An 18,855-nucleotide genomic window follows, 5' to 3' on the forward strand; every position below is an offset into this window, starting at 1 on the left:
ACCAGGGTAATATACATTTTGATTTCCTGATAATCTTGTACTTCTATAAAGACTGACAGAAATACCACATTTTCATCTTAGGGAAAATTAGAAGCTAAGAAAACAACTATTTAATTAATATTACTAGTTTACAGGTTCACTGAAGGAAAGCCTGTCCCAGATGTGTTTGCTTTTGTCCTATTTCAATTGTCTTCCTTAGAGCTTCTTGGTGCCTCAGTTTCTCCACCTATGAAACGAACACAGCCTTATCTGTTGCTGGAAGAAGTGTGTCAAAAGGTTTTAAAGACATAGGCATTATTTGAAGGCAATATAGTTTTATTTAAAAATATTAGTATTGTATTTCTTGCAGAGAGCTGCTGAAAGCTAGTTTTGGGGTTTTCTTTTTGCTTGTTTTTTTTAATGAATTTATTCTACGGATAGGGAAAATACCATTCTCAAAATCTAAATACATGTCCTGTGGTACATGATTCAAGTGAAGATATCAGTAAGAACTCATGCTCAGCTTAATATATATATATATATATATATATATACACACACACATACACACACACACACACATACAGAAATCATTATAGATTGTACATGGGTTAACATACATACGTATTTCCTAGCTCTGTTTGCTGGGAGGGTCTAGCAGCAGTGACACCCCAAGAGCAACGAGCACATCCAGCACCCAGATACTGGTTTCTAAGTTCCACTAGAAACCATTCTCCAATAACAGGAACCAGTGCTCTTTGGAGAAGAGGCTGATTCTAGTGCTGGAAATACACAAGGCAAGCCCAGAGCAACATTCCTACTTTCTTGCCAGAAAGTATGGAAGTGCTCAAAAATCAAAAGGATGGGGGCACATTAAAGACGCACAGGAGCCAACCTGACATAACTCCCAATAGCCGAGCTGGAACAACTTGAGCAATAAAATAAACATTACCCAAAGTCTAAAAGAAATATACATGAGTCCATACTAATATAAATAATTGAATAAATGGGAGGGGTGAGGAGACAAATCCTTCTTACAGAAAAATACCAAGTACTATATAAAGATACTCCCCCTTCCAGGAGGTGGAACAGAGTCTTGTGCACCCCCACCTCCCACAGACTGACTGACTTGGGGACTGGATCCCAAAGAACAGAAGTATGGAAACGGAAAAACAGTAACTTCACGGTGGAGAAACCTGACAGACACTACTTTAACCAAGTATTCAGAGTTAACATATCAAGTTGATAACATTCAACTACTGATACAATTTGCTGAGAAGAACCCTTCATCACTTCTGTGGTTTTCTTCCTTAAATATCCATAACCGCCGTCCAATTCTGAGGGGAAACATCAGACAAGCCCAAACTGAGGGGCATTCTACAATACACCTGACCAGTATGCCTCAAAACCGTCAAGATTTTGAAAAACAAGCCTGTGGAACCATCGCAGACCAGAGGCTTATCAGACATGATGACTAAATGCAATGTAGTATCCTAGATTGGATCCTGGAAAAGAAAAATGACATTAGTGGAAAAACCAGTACAATCCAAATGAAGTCTAGAGTTTAGTTAATCGCAATTACCAATGTTGGTTTCTTAACAAATGTTTTCACGGTTATGTAAAATGTTAACATTAGGGGTAAGGAGTATACAGCAAGTCTGCATTATCTTTGCAACTTTTATGTAAATCTAAAATTATTCCAAGATAAAAATCTTAACATATAAAAACAGCTGCTACTGATCTTTGTATATAATTTATGACCATGAATTAAATATTTCATAGAATTCTGAGTCTGTCCTCTTGAGAAAGCCAATGCTGCCAAGAAAATCCATGAATTTATTGTAAGTTTAAAGTTACCTGGTCAAGTATTTCGATAGTAAATACTGGTAAAGATTACGGATAATGGCTTAAACTGTTACCTTTTAAAAAGTCTGAAAAGTATCAATTAAGGGTTCTAAACATTTATGTTAGAGCCCAGTTTGCTCAATTAGTCACAGGGATACCCTTGCCTTGTCTCACAGAGAACACATCTCTTAGCAGAAAAGCTCCATCATCTCAGTTTGGGAAGTTATTAGGTTTTTAGCAATGGTATCTATTTCAAAGTTAGGAATGTGGCCCCTTCTCCAGAACATATTTTTCTCTCTGCCCATTTCTGCCTGTACTGACTTAAAAAAGAACCACTTCTTCTGCAGCTGTCCTTCTCTGACATTCCAAGCAGTTATATTAATAACTGTGGCTATAGGTTACCCACAAGCTTTCTGTGGCTTGGGATCGTAGGCAAGGGAAAGTGGACAGCCAGTGGTAGGCAAAGAGCAGTAGAGGAGTACAGCTGTGCTTTCCAAGGGGTGCAAAAGCTTCCAACACATAGAGACGTTTTCAGAGGCAGCGGAGGTCCTGGGATTTGCTTTCAAATATCTGCTAGTAATTTTCAATGTAAATAAGAAATCTACAAAAGATAGTTCTTTGCATCTTGCTTTACCATCCCTTCTGACTCCACAGTTAAAAGACTTAAAAAAAAATATCAAGAACAATATTTATTAAGACCACTATTAGGAAAAGGTTACAGACTTTTTAAAAATATACCTGAATCTACTATGAGGACCAAGTGCTAGAGAATGAACACCAAAGCATAGCGGCATATAATGTTCTAATGTGTATGTGAAAGAACTTTTCATTTGTCTCATTAAATCCACCTTTTCTTCAATTTAGGCAAAGGTTATAGCAAAATATGATATTTGTCATATGGATGGTTCATAAAATGCAAGTGGCTGTGCTTCCGATTTTTGTTCATGTCACCTTCTAGACACATTACATAATAGCTAGATATCCTGGTTTGCTCCCTAAGAGGCCACCAGCTGATGGTTCCAATTTTATAAGAAAAAGAAACATGGAAACTCTGTCCTTATAACTAGTCTGGTCATTAATAGAAGTGCTCAATTGGCTACGGGAAAACAGCATGTTATGTGTTAATTAAAACAGAGAAAAAATAAAGTCAGAGCCTTCCAGGAATAAATGTATATTTAAATTTTTATAGTAAACAAATACTTCTAAGTGAAGATTTTCCCATATTTCCAAATAAGATAACGTTCAACATACCTTGTAATCAGTTTTACATTTGACTTCATTGTTTTGGTAAATACAGTTGTGAAAACTGAATTACAGACTCCTCCTTTTAAAATATTCTCCCCTTAACATGCACCTCTTTCTGAGGTTGGTCAAGACAATTCGGTACACTAAGGCAGCAACGTCCAGGAAGATCACCTCCCCCACTTTTTTCTTTAGTTTGAAGTTTTAATGTCAAAATAAAGTCTTAAAATAATCCTTTCACAAAAATAAGGCAGCGTTATGCTGTAAAAACAGTAGTTCTTTGTCAAAGGCTATCTTCTTCTGTCGTTATCTGCTGTCACCAACTGTGAGCATCGTCTTTAAAGATCACTTTTTTCTTCGTGGCGACACCTACATGCGGCTCCTTGGCTGTCCAGGTACGGTTTGCAGCCTAAATGTATCACACTGTCAAACAAGAGCTCCACTGTGGTTTCACAGGCTGCAAGGTAAGAAAGTGCTGTTACTGCTGGGCAACTGCAAAGCCCTGCTCTCCCTCCACATACATTACATGTTACAGCACAGTGTCAAGCACATCCTCAGTGGGCACTTAAACATCTGTTACGCCAACATCCTCCCAAACCCTCATAGGCCCGAAGCACACACATACAGACTTTCAGTGTCAGCATCTTGAGCATGTAGCTACTTTTTTGTTTGCCCGCAACTGTTCAACCCATTTTTTTTTCCTACGAGGCAAACGAGTCTCTCTCAATAACACTGATTAGTTCATCACTGTTACTTGCCCTTTTATCTGAAAAATACCACTATAAAGATGCCTTAGAACACTCTTAATTTTGCATTTGAAGGAAAGATATTTAGGTGTAGAAAAAATAAAGGTTAAAAACAGAGAAACCTCAAGACATTTAATTACGGCCAATGACTTCTAAGAACTGATCACACATCATTAAAGATGCTTAAGGTAAATGGACCCTAGTCTCTTTCTCTCTCTCTCTCTTTCTCAATATCCCAATTCGGCCTAGGAAGGGAGACCTAGGAATCAAAAGTGTTTTTTCTCTAGCAGGGCTTAAAAATTTTTTTAGGACTATAAAAAAGATAATGGATTTACTTTTCTTATTCTAAGAAGCCTGGAACATCCAGGTGAGATTATCTTCATACACTTCACTTCCAGAGACACAGCACAGAGTAGCTTTTAGTCACCCAAATACTTCCAGTTTCAAATATTCATGTTAAGGAAAAAACTCTTCGGGGTGCCCGGGCGGCTCAGTGTCTGCCTTCAGCTCAGGTCATGATCCCGGGGTCCTGGGATCGAGCCCCACATCGGGCTCCCTGCTTGCCAGGAAACCTGCTTCTCCCTCTCCCACTCCCCCTGCTTGTGTTCCCTCTCTCGCTGTCTCCCTCTCTCTCTGTCAAATAAATAAATAGAATCTTAAAAAAAAAAAAGGAAGTAACCATTCATTGCAAAATCCTGACATTTTCAAACTTTTCCAAAAGGCTGTGCCATTAAGGAACACAACCACCACAGAAGTGTAAAGGCTATAATTATTCAATAGGGCATTGAAAGGAAATTGGCTTCATCATTTAGCCGCATTGGTATGTCCTTAGATCAGAAGACAGGAAATACATCCATGTACGCTTCTGCTGTGCAACTAGTCTGCCTCAGCCCAAAGCATGCAAAGGATTCAAAGGCTGGGGGGTTCAAGCTGCACCTGCAGCGGAGCCTTCTTCCTTGACAGTTATTACTAGGAATTCAGAATCAGACCTATGACACTGTTTGGGGAATACTGCAGTAGACAGAACACAAGTTTTAAAATCGAAAGTATGCAACTTAGGACAAGTTACTTCTTTCAACCTCCTTTTCCTTTCTTGAAAAATGAGTATACCACTACCTACTTCTTTGGGTTTTTGGGGACATTGAGGAAAACATATCTAAAATATCTAGTATGGTACCTTATGAAAAATACTTAAAAATGTATAGTTTCCTTTCTTGCACCTTCTCTTCTGATTTCGATGTATGATAAATACTTCGGCTTGACAGTGAAAAGATTTTGTAACTTCTAGTATTTGTACAGTGATTTGTATTTCCACAAACATCTTATTGTATCTTTATGACAACTCTATGAGATGGGTAGTATTTTATAAATGAGAACATTGATGCACCTTTACCCTTTGCTGACTTTGCTTCATATCCCTTTGCTCTGAGTAAGACTGTTATCCTGAATCCTGTGAGTCCTCCTAGCAAACCTGGGAGTTGTTTTGGGGACCATCCTGACACAGATACATATGAAGAGACAGTTAAAGCTCAAATCTTCTAGAACTTCCCACTATAAATCCTGTGTTATACTTTTAAAATCACTGGATCCAGGGTTTCAAACTTTAGGTTCCGGATAATTAGAGACAGACTACAGGGCACAAGATCTCGGATAAATTCTTCTCTGCCTCGCATATCCTCTTCCCAAGGTTTCCTAACACTTTTTGATACCATCTTCCGAAGGTTTCCTAACACTTTTTGCTTCCATGACTATAAATCATTTGGAGATGACAAAGTCAATGACTCCTCACCTCAAAAAATTGAAGGGGCTGTGTCACAATAGATATAGTAATACACAGCGAAAGATTTCCAGTGGTAAATCCTGTACTGAAACATAAAGCAGTCAGGCAATAAAACTTGACAAACTGCTCTCACCTCCATCCTGCTGGATCATCCTTACCCTGAACATGCTGAGCTAGTCCTAGTGTCTTCTGCACATCCCGGCAGATCTTAGAGAGGCAGTACTGGAATTCCTCATCACAGTCGTTCTTGCTTTTGCCACAGGTCTCATAGCACCTGTCGTGTTGGTTGCAGCACTTTGTCAGGGAAGGGATGCCAACATTAAGCTGAAAGAGGCATTTGGATGGATTATTGTTGATGAAATTCAAAACTCCTCTGCGGAAGTACTGCATTCAAGTAGACTTAGAAATCAAGGACGATGACTGCTGTGTAATTTTCCAAATCCATTTCTGTCTACAAATATTTTCCATGTTATTTATACATCTGCCCATCACTCACCCGCATGCACCCATGTTCTCTCCCTCTCAGCCATGCCTCAAAACTCCCTATTTTGCAATATTCAGTTATCTGCTGGTAACAAATGTAACTTCCAATTGTCCAAAACACAAAACACAGTTTCAAAAACACAAAGGTCAGGCTAAGAGCAAAGATTGATTTTTGGACATTCCAATGTATTTTGTACCTCTCCCCCTGTAAAATGTACTTTATATGAAATATCACTGAAAACTTAAAAGTTTTAAGCTCCTACAACTTACAGTTTATGTTATTGTGGTTCAATCTTTAAGTATCTATTCCCTAAAGATACTGTTCCTTCAAATCTATAATTTATCTTTAACTGTTTTAAATAACTTTATATTGCAAAACCTGTGTCTAGGAATCACTCATAAACATTTTTTTTCCCACAACAGTTGGCTCAGATTCAGCCTCGTCTACAAAACAAACACAGCTACCTTCCTTAGCTTTCCTTTAATACAGAAAATATTATGCTTTATCTATACTTTTTCATCTAAGTAGCATTACTTCTATACTCCAAACTTTTAAAACATGTTTGCAACATGAGGAAATATCTTTTCAATAGTATTAACATCTACAAGATTAAAAAATAAAACATGAATTTTATTCCATTTAGTTTTGTTAGGACTTATTAAATGTGTTTTAGCTATAAAAGAATATAATAAACCTAATTAACATTATAAGCAAAATTATTTGTGACCCTGAGAACACACTGACCATCTTGAATTATTAGGAGTACTACGTAGTTGGGGCACCTGAGTGGCTCAGTCGGCCGAGCAACCGGCTCTTGATTTTGGCCCAGGTCACGATCTCAGGGTCGAGCTGCTTGCTGGGCTCCACACTCAGCAGGGAGTCTGCTTGAGATTCTCTCTTTCCCTCTCTCTGCCCCTCCCCACCCTGCTTGTGCATGCTTTCTCTACTAAATAAATAAATCTTAAAAAAAGAGTACTACATAGCCTACTGATCATAAAACTTCTCAAATAAGAAAATAATAATATTTACATGAACACCAAACAGTGGAGAGCCACATCCATTCGGCGGGGAGGGTTTATAACCATAACGTGGGAAGGGCTTAGATCCTATAAAATATAAATGGTATCATAATTAATTTTCAAATATAAAAAACATGCAAAAAGGTCTATGAGGTACTACTAGACTAGCCTTGGAAATATTTAATATTTGGGTACTGACATAAGTGAATGTCATTATTCTAAGCCTATACCATACAAAACACGCAAAAGCTTACTCTGGACTTCAGGAGATTTCAGAGGTTATATGCCAGACTGGGTCCATATGTATGAAAGATAAATCCACCCTCTTTCCCTGTACATTTTAACACTTACATTTTTTGGTTAAAAACTTATAAGGCAAGAACTGTATCTTCCCAGTCTTCAGCCAATACTCCACTGCACACAAACCTCAATAACCATTAACTAACCAGTTTACTCATAGAGCTTAAAGCTAAGGAAGATAAGGTCATCCAACAAACATTTAATTGCCTCAATGCCATTATAAGACATTACAGAACCACACATTCTAGCCTGCACTCCAACCAACCATTTCACAAATACACCTCTTTGCCAGCTAAGGAAAAAGGTCAGGAATAAAGACAGCTTGGTGAGCCATCTTACTCCAGCTCTATTCTCCCTAACAGAGACAATGGTTCAGTAACCAGGAGAAAGATGACATTATCACAGCAATCTTAACTGCTGCAAAGTACTTCAAAAATATCTGTCCTCAAGAAATATACAAATCACTTCAAGATACCAGTCACCTACTTTCTCTTGAATGTTTCCCACAATCCTCCTACAGTATCAAGAAATAGCCTATTCCATTGTGGAGTGGCACTAACTGTTAAATTCTTTCTTGTTTTCTTATGAGCAATCCTCTACCCCTGGGGAACACAAAACAAACCAATTACATATTTTACATGATAAACCCTCCAACATTTTGGACTACTGTTCATCTTCAATTCTAAAAGCAAAACATCCCCTGTTATTCCAAATATCTCCCCATAGTTCCTTACTTAGGAAAAACACAAAGTATCTACCAACTTTCAGTCAACTAATAATTATTACTAGAAGACTTAAATAAAGATGTTTACCCTCCAAAAGTAAAGTGAGGGGGAAAAAAAGCAACCCTTCCAGTAATCAACCATCAAAGTAAGTAACCCACTCAAAGTAAGGATCTAAAAATAGTTTGAGTTGCTAAGACTCACATGCTCGGCTGAAGTGATGAACTAGAGCCTAAAGAGAGTATAACTTCACGAAGCTTTAGCTGGCTCCACCCAGTCTAAAGAACAGTATGTACAAAGAGAATGGTTATGATGGATTAAGGAATGAGGAGGCCAATGGCAGAAGTTGGTTTTCTTTCTCTAGCACTGCCCAAGAAGGATGGTTGTTTCTGGGCCCTTGGAAAATGAAGGTACATACCTCAAGCTATCATGGATGAGTCACTGTGATCCTTCAATTCCTGCTTTTGGTCCTTCATTCTTAAGAAAACTGTTTATGATGGGGCGCCTGGGTGGCTCAGTTGGTTAAGCAACTGCCTTCGGCTCGGGTCATGATCCCAGGGTCCTGGGATTGAGCCCCGCATCGGGCTCCCTGCTCGGCGGGAAGCCTGCTTCTCCCTCTCCCACTCCCTCTGCTTGTGTTCCCTCTCTCGCTGTCTCTCTCTGTGTCAAATAAATAAATAAAGAAGTAAAGAAATAAAGAAAACTGTTTATGATTTGGCTTTCCACTTAAAAGGGCCCACAGAGGGAGGATATACTAACTACCTGAATATCTAATGGGCACCTCAGACTTAAGAGGTACCTCCTGATATTCATCCCCAAATCTGCTCCATCCATAGTTCTGTCTTCTCAGATAAAAGCAATTCCAACATTCCCAGTGCTCAGGAAAAAACCTTAGCCATCTTTAATACTCTCATTTTCTTATATCCCACATCCATTTCCACAGCATGTCCTGTTGATTCTACCTTCAAAATATTCAGGATCTAATCACTTCTTCCCACCTCCACTGCTACCATCCTGCTCCAAGCCACTGTGGATTATTGCCATAACCTCCTGATGTCTCCCAACTTCACTTTCCCCACTCCACAGCACCCCCACACACCACCTCCAGCCATTGTCTATTCTCAATACCAAACCTGAGTGATCCTATTAAAATATGTTAGATCAGGGCGCCTGGGTGGCTCAGTCAGTTAAGCATCTGCCTTCAGCTCAGGTCATGATCCCAGGGTCCTGGGATCGAGCCCCGCATCGGGCTCCCTGCTCCGCGGGAAGCCTGTTTCTCCCTCTCCCACTCCCCCTGCTTGTGTTCCCTCTCTCGCTGTCTCTGTCAAATAAATAAATAAAATCTTTAAAAAAAATAAAATAAAAATGTTAGATGAAGTTTTTCTTCTGCCAAAAGCCCTCCAATGGCTTCGCATCTTATTCAGAATAAAAGTCAAACATTTTCCAGTGCCTATAAACTCTATATAATCTGCACCCACACACAACACACTGTGACTTCTCTGACCTCATCTCCCACAGTCCTTTCACCTCTCTTCCTTTCTTTCTCACTTCATCCCATCACATCTGACCTCTTCGTTGTTCCACAGACACTGCAAGTCCGCTCCTGGCTTAGCGCCACTGAGCCTGCTGCTCTTCTATGTGGATACTCTTACTCCTGGTATCTACATAGTAATTCCTTCACTTTCTCAGCAATGCCTTCTCTGACCATACCATTTGTAGCACGCATTATAACCTTCAAACATTATATTATTAACCTACTTACTTTTTATCTGTCTCCCCATACTAAAATACAAATTCCATGAAGGCAGGAATTTGTGTTTCATACCTTCAAAGCCTCCAACAGTGCCCGGCATATGGTTAGGTTCTCAATAAATATTTGTTGATGAATGAATGAATGAATGAATGAATGAGCAGGTGACTTGGAAGGCAATTCCCTGTGGCAGTTCTAATACTCATGGTACTGCTGCTTATCCTTCAGTCTCCTTTGAGTTTGGCGAGCATTAATCAACCTCCAAAGACTGATCACTTCTAGTTTGTCACATCTCTTTAAAATGTGCCATCCCAAACTGAACACCAATAGGTGTGATGGGCCTATTTTGAAGTAGATAAAGTACTTGTATTAATAGAACCTAAGATGGTTAGCATATATTTTAGCTGTGTCTCAGTTCTAAGATACATTGGACAGTAGGAAAAAACCCATCAGTTCTTTCTAAAATAAACTCTACTGCTAGAGACTCAGCACTGCTACAGTTTAAATTTTGAGCCTAAATATTAGATTGTGAAATTCTGTCTTGTTAGTTTTAGCTCATCATTCAAGACTATTCAGCACAGTTTAAATTTAGGGCTATTCACCCAGTATTAGTATTGCTCCCAGACATTCACAAATTTGAGATACAGATATTAACCAAGGCAGAGGTCCGCAACACCCTGCCATAGATAAGCCCTCTCCATAAGCAGCCATGAAGTCATCAACCCAACCTTTTGGGTAGACCACTCAATCAGTTGTGACTTCATTTAAATCAAGTTTTACCCAGCTTACATTTCTCATGGGAATGTCATGAAAAACTAGCCATCAGATTTATGGTTTTCTTTGTCCTACCACACCAGAAATCTCTTCATTGAATGGGAGGGAAGCTGGATCAGCATGATATTCTTGGGGAAGCCATTCTAGTTCCTGGAAGCTTCATCATGATGCTCTCTCGTCAGGGGTTTTTAACAATCGACCGTTCAAAATGTTTAGAAACTCATCTAGCAATAGACATTAAGGAATGGGTTGAATTTTTAATCTGAAAAAAGTACAATAAATAAGCCAAAGAGTATTCAAAAAGTCTGGAAACAGGATAAGTAGTGTACTTACTAAACGTTATTTTTCAGGTTAACGACTGGACTTACTGCTATCAATTTAGAAGTATATCACTTAAAAAGGTATCTAAAGGTTGAAGCAACACATATTGGGCACATTACTTGAGAATGTAACTAACATACTGTTTATCTTGTTTCCAACTTTTTGGATACCCTATATGTTCCCCATCTGCCAGTCTCCAGATTTCTGGTACCTATCCCTCTTCCATGAGAATCAAAGATTACCTCCCTCAGACAACTGATCCAGGCCTAGAGTTTTAAAGGCATGTGGGTTTCTAATATCAAGTGTCTACTTTTTTTTATTGGGAAGATATTTCCCTCAATGTTTTAATATTTATACTACAGGAGCAGTTCTATTTTTCCTTCCCTTTGTATTTTATATAAATCTATGGATTCTTCCGATTTTGAGTCTATACAACACTTTTTAACATTTTGATGTATGTAATGACAATGATACATAGGTATGTACATATATATGTACTAATATACATATTTTCTCATTTTGTAAAAGATAATTACCTTTGAGTGGGAGAATGATCAGAAGCAAGTGAAGTCAGGGAGAAAAACCAAACAAATCAAAGCCTGCCTACTACAGGAGAATGGAGACGAACAGAGATGGTACAGAAGCAAATGTGTCAGCAAAACTGAAAATGGAGGCGGGAGGATGGGGGAGGCAGTTGTTTCAAACAGAGCCAGTGTCTAAAACTGCTCTCAGGAGGGAAGCTGATAAAATGCAGTGAGAACCAAGACCTACTGCACATGAACTACTGAATAATAACACCATAAAATAAATGCTGATAAAACTGGCTCCCGAGAATAAGTGGCAAAGGGGGCAGGTGACTGGTTTTTGTTTGGCTTTTGAAGGAATGTGCTAATGTCACTTCATCAGAGAGGCCTTCCCCGCTCACTCCATCTAAGACAGTGCCCCTTCCCCCCTTCCACAACCATTCCATACACCGTTGGTTGGTTTTATTCTTCTTTCTAACATTCATTGACCAAATTAACATAATAGGCAATTTCTTTTTTGTTTTTTTTTCTTATTATTATGTTCAATTAGCCAGCATATAGTACATCATCAGTTCTTGATGTAGTGTTCAATGATTCATGAGTTGCGTATAACACCCAGTGCTCACTACCAAACATGCCCTCCTTAATGTCCATCCTCCCACCCACCCCCCCATAATTAATCAGTTTCTATGAGGACAGGAACTTTGTCTTGCTCACCTAGAAGATGCCTGGGACATAGTAGGCACCTGTGAAATTGCTGGAGAAAAAAATGGGGAAATTCTTTCCTGAAATTAAAATATTCTTTATCTACAGCAAACAAACCAAAAACCAAAAACCAAAAAACCAACCCCCCAAACCCAAAAAACCCCAGAGAACTGGGAAATAACAGATTTCCCAAAACATTTTAAAGTGTTTTGAAGTTCTAAATTCACCTTTAAATTGAAATTACTATTTCTGAGCAAGACAAGTTACATAGAAAGTTGTTTATTAAAGATTAAGTTGCTATACACTTCAAAAATTATAAATATGTTAATATCATTTTAAATGTTGTTATAACTGTTGTTGTAAGATGCTAAACATTAAAAAAATTTAGCATTTCTACTGAGTGCCAATTTTTACGCAGTGCTTATGAACTGAACTGTGTCCCCCCAAAATTCCTATGTTGAAGCCCTAACTCCCAATGCATTTGCTGATGGGGCCTTTGGAAGATAATTAGGTTTAGATAAGGTCATGAGAGTAGAGCAAGGAAGAGACACCAGAGAACTTGCTTCTCCGACCCCCAGTGTAAGAAAACAGTAAGAAGGCAGTTAGTTGTCTGCAAGCCAGGAAAAGAACCTTCACTATAGAACAGTATTGGCCAAACCCTGATCTTGGACTTTCCAGCCTCCAAAACTCTAAGAAATAACTTCCTGTTGTTTAAATCACCCAGTCTATGGTATTTTGTTACAGGAGTCTGAACAGACTAATACACAAAGCAAGCAAAAACTGAGTAACAGAAGAAGCAATATCAAAGTCAAACCAAAATCCATGATGTATCAGAGTCACTAAAATTTGTAAGCAAATGCAGAAAGCTAAGAAAAAAATGAGATGAGAAGAATTTAAAAAACAAACCAAATCCACTGGGTACAACTACATGGAAATACTATTCATTGATTCTACTTTTTGACTGAGGCAAATGCTCCTCTCTTGATGCTTTATCATCTGTATGGACAGATAAAATCTAAAGATTTGCCTGGACTGAGGTAACGATAGATCTTTTCTACATATTTTTAAAAAAAATTTGATGTAAATACTTCCCAACAGATGAATTTCTTTCACATGATTGACACTGAAGCAGATGGGAAACAGAAAGGGAAGGCTGTTGGGTCAAAGATCTTAGCACTGTGCTTTATAGGAAATGCAGTGTAGAATTCAAACCTGCTTTCCTAAACACTTGAGATTTTAATTCATGATTTAATCTTCGGAGGGCCCTTGTGCTACTTCATTTTTCTAGTCCATTCACTCTCCTCATTTCCTCAAACCTCCAACACTTCCATTCCCATCTTCGCATTCAGCTGATGACCTTGATTCCTACTTCACTGAGAAAACTGAAGTGATGGGAAGAGAACTTGGACATCTATCCACCTAATCAGCATCTGTGCCCATATCCTCTACCTCTGTTCCTATTAATAGGGATAGGCCATCCGTGCTCTTGGCCAATCTATTTATGCACTGGAACCCACTCCTCTCACTTACCTAAGGACCTGACTCCAATAATTCTCCTTCATTTCTCCTTCAATAGTGTTTTCATTCTCTACCGAATCATTCTCAAAAGCATACAAATATGTTATTATCTTTCCTAGTGACTTTTTTCCATGGTCTGCCCTATTACAGTTAATGGCAACCCCATCCTTCCAAACATTCAGGCCAAAAACTTTGGGATCATTTTTTTACCCTACTCACACCTTCCTTCCAAGCTATCAGCAAATCCTTCAGGTTCTTCCCTCAAAATATATCCCCAAATCCAACCACTTCTCATGACCTTTCTTGCTATGAACCTGGACAAAAGCACCACCATCTTTTGTCTGAATTCCTGCATCTGTCACTCTGCCTCCATTCTTGCTCTCCCACCTCCCTGGACTCTTTTTATCCTTTGCACAACAGCCAAAGGGATCCTGTTAAGACATAAACAGAAATCACTGAATGAGTTACCTACCTATTCATAATTCTAAAGCATTTTACAAGCCAATTTTGTTTTCTATTTTTCAAAAGAAAACAGAAAGTTTTCTTTCTCAAATCCTCAAATCTTCTTTGCTGTCAGGGAGAAAAAAAAAATAGAAAAAAAATAGCAACCATCTAATTTGTTCCCCTAAGTAACTTTACTTCAATCTCAATAAAGTGTTGTTCTCACCAGAGGGAGGATGGCCAGAAGGGAGCAAGTCTCCATAAAGCCAATCCTTTTGATAAAACAAAGATAACTGAATGGAACAAGTGAGTGCCCTTTAATCTGATCACCCTCTCCCTACTACCAAGTCTTTTTTAAAGATCCCTTTACCTTTTATTGCAACTATTAAACACTCCTTAATTGCCATGCTCCTCTAGCTTTGGGATTTGTCTGTTTGTTTGGTTCTGATTTGATCACTTGCATTCCAAAATCTGGGAAAGGTTGAAACAGTGTTCCAGGGAGACTTCTCAAGTAATAGCAATTAAAGAACAATTTTCATTATGTTGGAATTATCAACATGGTGACTTGGAACCACACTCCTATGAGAAGACAGCATTTACTGACACAAAAGGATGTTCACTGAAGCATACCATTTCCTAAATTCTCAAGTTCATTTATGTTTTTTTGTGCTGGAGATCTTGCTTGAGACTCCACATGGTAAATTTAGTGAGGCTTGTTGAAGATAAAAAGGGTTAAGTAAAACAAAAGATTAAAGTCATCTTTATAATAGGAACAGTATCCATTCAACTTCAGAGCTATTTTAAATGTAAATAAACTCTAGAACCCCTGACTCATCACAAGTTAATGAAGACTACTCCTTCTAAGCCTTTCCTATCTCAGTAAATGGCAACCACATCCTTCCTTTGGCTCAGGCCAAAATCTTCGGTGTCATCCCTGACTGGCCTTTCTCCTCAGGTCCTTCACACTGGCCATTCCCTCTGCCTGGAGGGTTTTATGCCCAGATCATCACAGTGTCACCTTCAGCATTTTCAGATTTCTTCTCAAATGCTGTCTTATCAGTGAGACCTTCCCTGAACAACCTATTTAAAATGAGTAAACTGCCTCCCAACACTGCCACTGCTGTTTTTACTATTGTTCTCAAAACACTGGCAAACTTCAGACCTACATATACTGCATATTTGGCTTATTTTACTTGTTTTTTAGTTTACTGTCTCTCCCCACCAAAATGTAAGCTCCATGGACAGGAATTTTATCTGTTTTGTTTACTGCTCAATCTCCAATTGGTAGAACACTTGAGACGTAACAGGCACTCAGATATTTCTATAACGAATGGGGATGACTAAGTAAAATTATGACATCTGCCTCAGAAAGGCAACCATTTAATTTTCAAATAATTCACTTATTTCTCATAACAACATCCTTCCCGATTGCATACTGGTGGTAACATTTAGGCATAAATTTAGGAAGGAAACATTTTGCACTTCATAGCATACGAGATATGGCTCATTCTTTACCTCAATTAACATAAAACTAGAAATTATTTTGAGAATTACAGGCAGCAAGTGGCATCCCAGTTTTACATGACATAGATTTCTTTTAAATTCACCTCCATGCAATCTGGTTTTACCATTAGTCACTGAGTTCCCTATTACTTTAAGGTGCCAAGCACTAAATGAACTAGGCCCCGACTTCGTCTACTCTTACTGGAAACATGACCTCCCAATCAAAATCTTAAAATTTTGAATTTCCAAAGAGAAGCCTGAGTACTTTACCTGAGCTGCTACAATATTTAAACATTCAAAAAAAGCAAGTGCTTGAAAAGATCTCTGCTAAGACCTTGAGTTTATTATTACCAACGATGGCACCAAACAAGTTCTCAGATTCAAAAAGAATTAAAGTTAAAAAATATGAAAAGTAAATCAAAACAATTATAGTAGTATTAACCAAGGAAAGAAAATTCCTATCAAGTGATAGACAATTTCTAGAAGAATTATCAGAACTCTTTCTCAACAATAGAGTACACCAGAAGTCTGTACAAAGGTCGTAATTCATTTTCTGTGGCCCTGCAGGGAAAAAAAAAATTAAAACCAATTCTTGAAAAAGGTAAAACGTCATGATTACAATTCTCGGTATATTCTGCATGTTCGGCTGACTAACGGTGCTAAAATATAGGGCTAAAATCGTTCTGTTCCACTCCATTCCCATGATGCGTACGTCACAAAGTTCTGAGGCAACTTCGTGCAATAGCAAAAGAAAAAAAAAAGAAAGAAAAAGAAAACGTAGTGATTCAAAAGCAATGAAAACAGAACGGAGAGTACACCTCAGGTGACCTCCCACAGGCTAACAATAGCGGTGCGCACTTCTAACCTGATTGCTCAATCACAAGAATGGTAAGACCCTAGCAGTGGTTAAGTCTTTCCACGGCTAGAGGACAACGTCAAGGTCTGCCTTGCCTCCCAACACCTCCACGACCTCCGTCCCCGCAACACCCTGAAAGCGAGGACCTCGCAGGACCTGGGCTCCCTCTCACCGTCACTGCACTTATACTGGCAGAGCCCATCCTCGCCTCCCAGGAGGTCCAAGGCGGCGTTCAGGTACGTGTCTATCTTGTGAACGCCGTTCCGGATGGTCTTCAGGGTGGCCCGCCAGTCGGTGGTCTGGGCCTGCTCCTGGCACCTGAGAGCGGCGGGCAGGAAGAGGAGGAGGACGAGGGCGAACGCGGGCCGCGGGAGCAGGGCCATCCGCGCAGCACCGGGCCGTGCCCCCAAGGAGCCCACGGGGCGCCCTAGGCGGCGGCGCCAGCCCCCGACTCCGCGTCCCCAGCCGGCTCCATGCCCACGCCTCCTTCCGAGCTGGGAGGCGGGCCCTCACCGCCTTTACTCAGCTCTGGCTGGGAGGCGGCGCCGTCGCGAAGACGCGCGGCATGGCGCACGCGCTGGCCTGGGCCCGCGGCCCCCACTGTGCGCCTGCGCACAAGTGTGGTGCGTCAGAGGCCGGCGAAGCGGGAGCGCGGCGTAGGGGCTGCGAACTCCGGTCCAAGCGCTCCCCGCGGCGCGCCTCCGCCCTGCCTGAGGGCGCGCCTCTGCCCGAGGGGGCAGCCAAGTGAAGACCCCCCCCGCGACCTGCCAGGGTTCAGCCCAGCAGTCCCCACCCCCGCCCGTTCGTAGCGACAAGCTTTTCTGGGTGTGGACGCCGTGGAAGAAATGAGTTCCCTTAGCCCCTTACAGAGAGCGCTGCGAGGGGTCCAGCTAAGTTTCGGTTTGAAAACGCGAATCTGCGTGACCCGTGGACCGGAATCCGGAATCTCACCTCGTCGCGTGCTCGCCAGGTCCTCTGCCCGCAGTGGCCGCGGCTGCGGGGGCGGGACCCGGACCGCTCAACCCGAGGACGAGGTGGTGGTGCCTGACTGGCAAGCATGAGCGAGATCTCGTTTAGAAATTCTGGAGGAAGACACTGGTTTGACAATAAAAACTGTAAGTTTTCTTTCTGGATAAGGAAGAAACGGTATTCTACTCTACACTTGAATACAGTTTAAAAAAAACTTAATTGGAAATCACTGCTTTTCTGCTGACCATATTTTGAAATTTGATAACTCCGGTGAAGTTTCTCAGTATTTTTTTCCCTGCGCTGTGCAGAATCCTTAAATAATTATTGCAGTAGTTTTTTACCAGAGCTATAAATATCTGGTTATGTTAGTATCCCGGAAATTTCCTAGATTTTTACGGTAAGATCCAGGGCAGTATCGCAAGTCTTGGGAATAGATGCATCCTTTCTTATTAAAATTACCAATAAATTCTAGTTTGGCGTTTTGTGTTTGTTACAAGCTTCATAAGTATAATAAATGTGCACTAAAGAGTTCCTAAGAATTCTGTCCCCCTGTACTGAGAACTTACTCTGTGCCAGGTACTTCACATCATCTCACATTCAGAGCACCGCTTTACTGGGATGCAGACTTAAGGTGAGTTAGAAACAGGAAAAGAAGTCTCTCCTGGCAGACACACAGATGTAGCCCAACCCCAGGCTGCGACCCTCAGCCAGGCGCCCTTGGGCTCTGATCTGCCTGCTACAATGGGGGAAGGGGAGACCTGTGCCCTGGAGGTATTGTCAGCCTTCTTCGGTGAAGGAGTCAGAGTTCGGAGGAGTCATATGGCGGTATCCAGTCAAACTAGGGGCTAATTCTACCTTCACGAGATGCCAAAGATTTTTTTCTTCATGTTTGATAATTTTGAAATGCACATTTCAAAACATTCAGAAAAGGGACCATAGAAATTTTTTTATGTGTTCTGGAGCATTGGTTTTCCCATCTCTAAAGTGTGGGTGTTCAATTAGATTACCTCTGCGGTCCCACCTAATTCCACCACCCAAACCCTTAAACCAGGTTTGGTTCTTTCAAGTCTTCAGAGAAACTCTCCCATATGTGAATAAATATTCCACAAGAAAAGAGAGAATGTAGTAACTCGATTCCAACCCTCAGTTACTGAAGCCCCAAAACCTTTTTTTTTTTTTCTTTTTTCCTTTTCTCTATACATTAACTCCTTGGTGATCTCCTCTAATTTCTTATACCTTAACTACAGCCTCTGCTCTGAGGATTCAGATTTAGTCTTCTCTGTCTCAACTCTCTTTAGAGATTAAATTCTCAAACTCCAGTTCCTTGGACTGATAGAGTTGTTCTCGTTTTCTCTGAAACAAATTTCCTTTTCCACT

The 18,855-nt window shown here is 40.2% G+C and overlaps 1 protein-coding gene across 3 annotated transcripts; it reads right to left on the reverse strand.

The window, feature by feature from the left end:
- Positions 1–297: 297 nt before the first annotated feature.
- On the reverse strand, positions 298–17,032 carry PLA2G12A (phospholipase A2 group XIIA). Of its 3 annotated transcripts, XR_003520627.2 has the most exons (5): positions 16,682–17,032; positions 7,106–7,182; positions 5,751–5,916; positions 3,076–3,523; positions 298–1,484 (listed from the first exon to the last, which is right to left on the reverse strand). XR_003520627.2 is itself a non-coding variant. In XM_027597910.2 (4 exons), exons 1-4 carry the CDS (start codon positions 16,890–16,892, stop codon positions 3,405–3,407), a joined length of 573 nt encoding a protein of 190 aa, XP_027453711.1. In that variant the 5' UTR covers positions 16,893–17,032; the 3' UTR covers positions 2,980–3,404. The 3 variants fall into 3 exon arrangements, 2 of the variants coding, with proteins under 2 accessions (XP_027453711.1, XP_027453713.1); XM_027597910.2 differs by lacking the exon at positions 298–1,484 and having other exon boundaries at positions 2,980–3,523; XM_027597912.2 differs by lacking the exon at positions 298–1,484 and having other exon boundaries at positions 3,387–3,523; positions 5,726–5,916.
- Positions 17,033–18,855: the final 1,823 nt, after the last annotated feature.

The sequence above is a fragment of the Zalophus californianus genome, chromosome 2 (assembly GCF_009762305.2).
Source record: "Zalophus californianus isolate mZalCal1 chromosome 2, mZalCal1.pri.v2, whole genome shotgun sequence".
Taxonomy (NCBI): Eukaryota; Metazoa; Chordata; class Mammalia; order Carnivora; family Otariidae; genus Zalophus; species Zalophus californianus.

What these genes read in the sequence shown, in the direction of transcription:
- PLA2G12A (XM_027597910.2), bottom strand. Translation starts at nt 16,892, where the DNA reads ATGGCCCTGCTCCCGCGGCCCGCGTTCGCCCTCGTCCTCCTCCTCTTC. An exon ending in CCAGTATAAGTGCAGTGACG is followed by an intron (nt 7,183 to 16,681) that starts GTGAGAGGGAGC and finishes TATATTTTATAG; the next exon opens with GATCTAAGCCCTTCCCACGT. An exon ending in ACTAGCTCAGCATGTTCAGG is followed by an intron (nt 3,524 to 5,750) that starts GTAAGGATGATC and finishes CTTACCTTGCAG; the next exon opens with CCTGTGAAACCACAGTGGAG.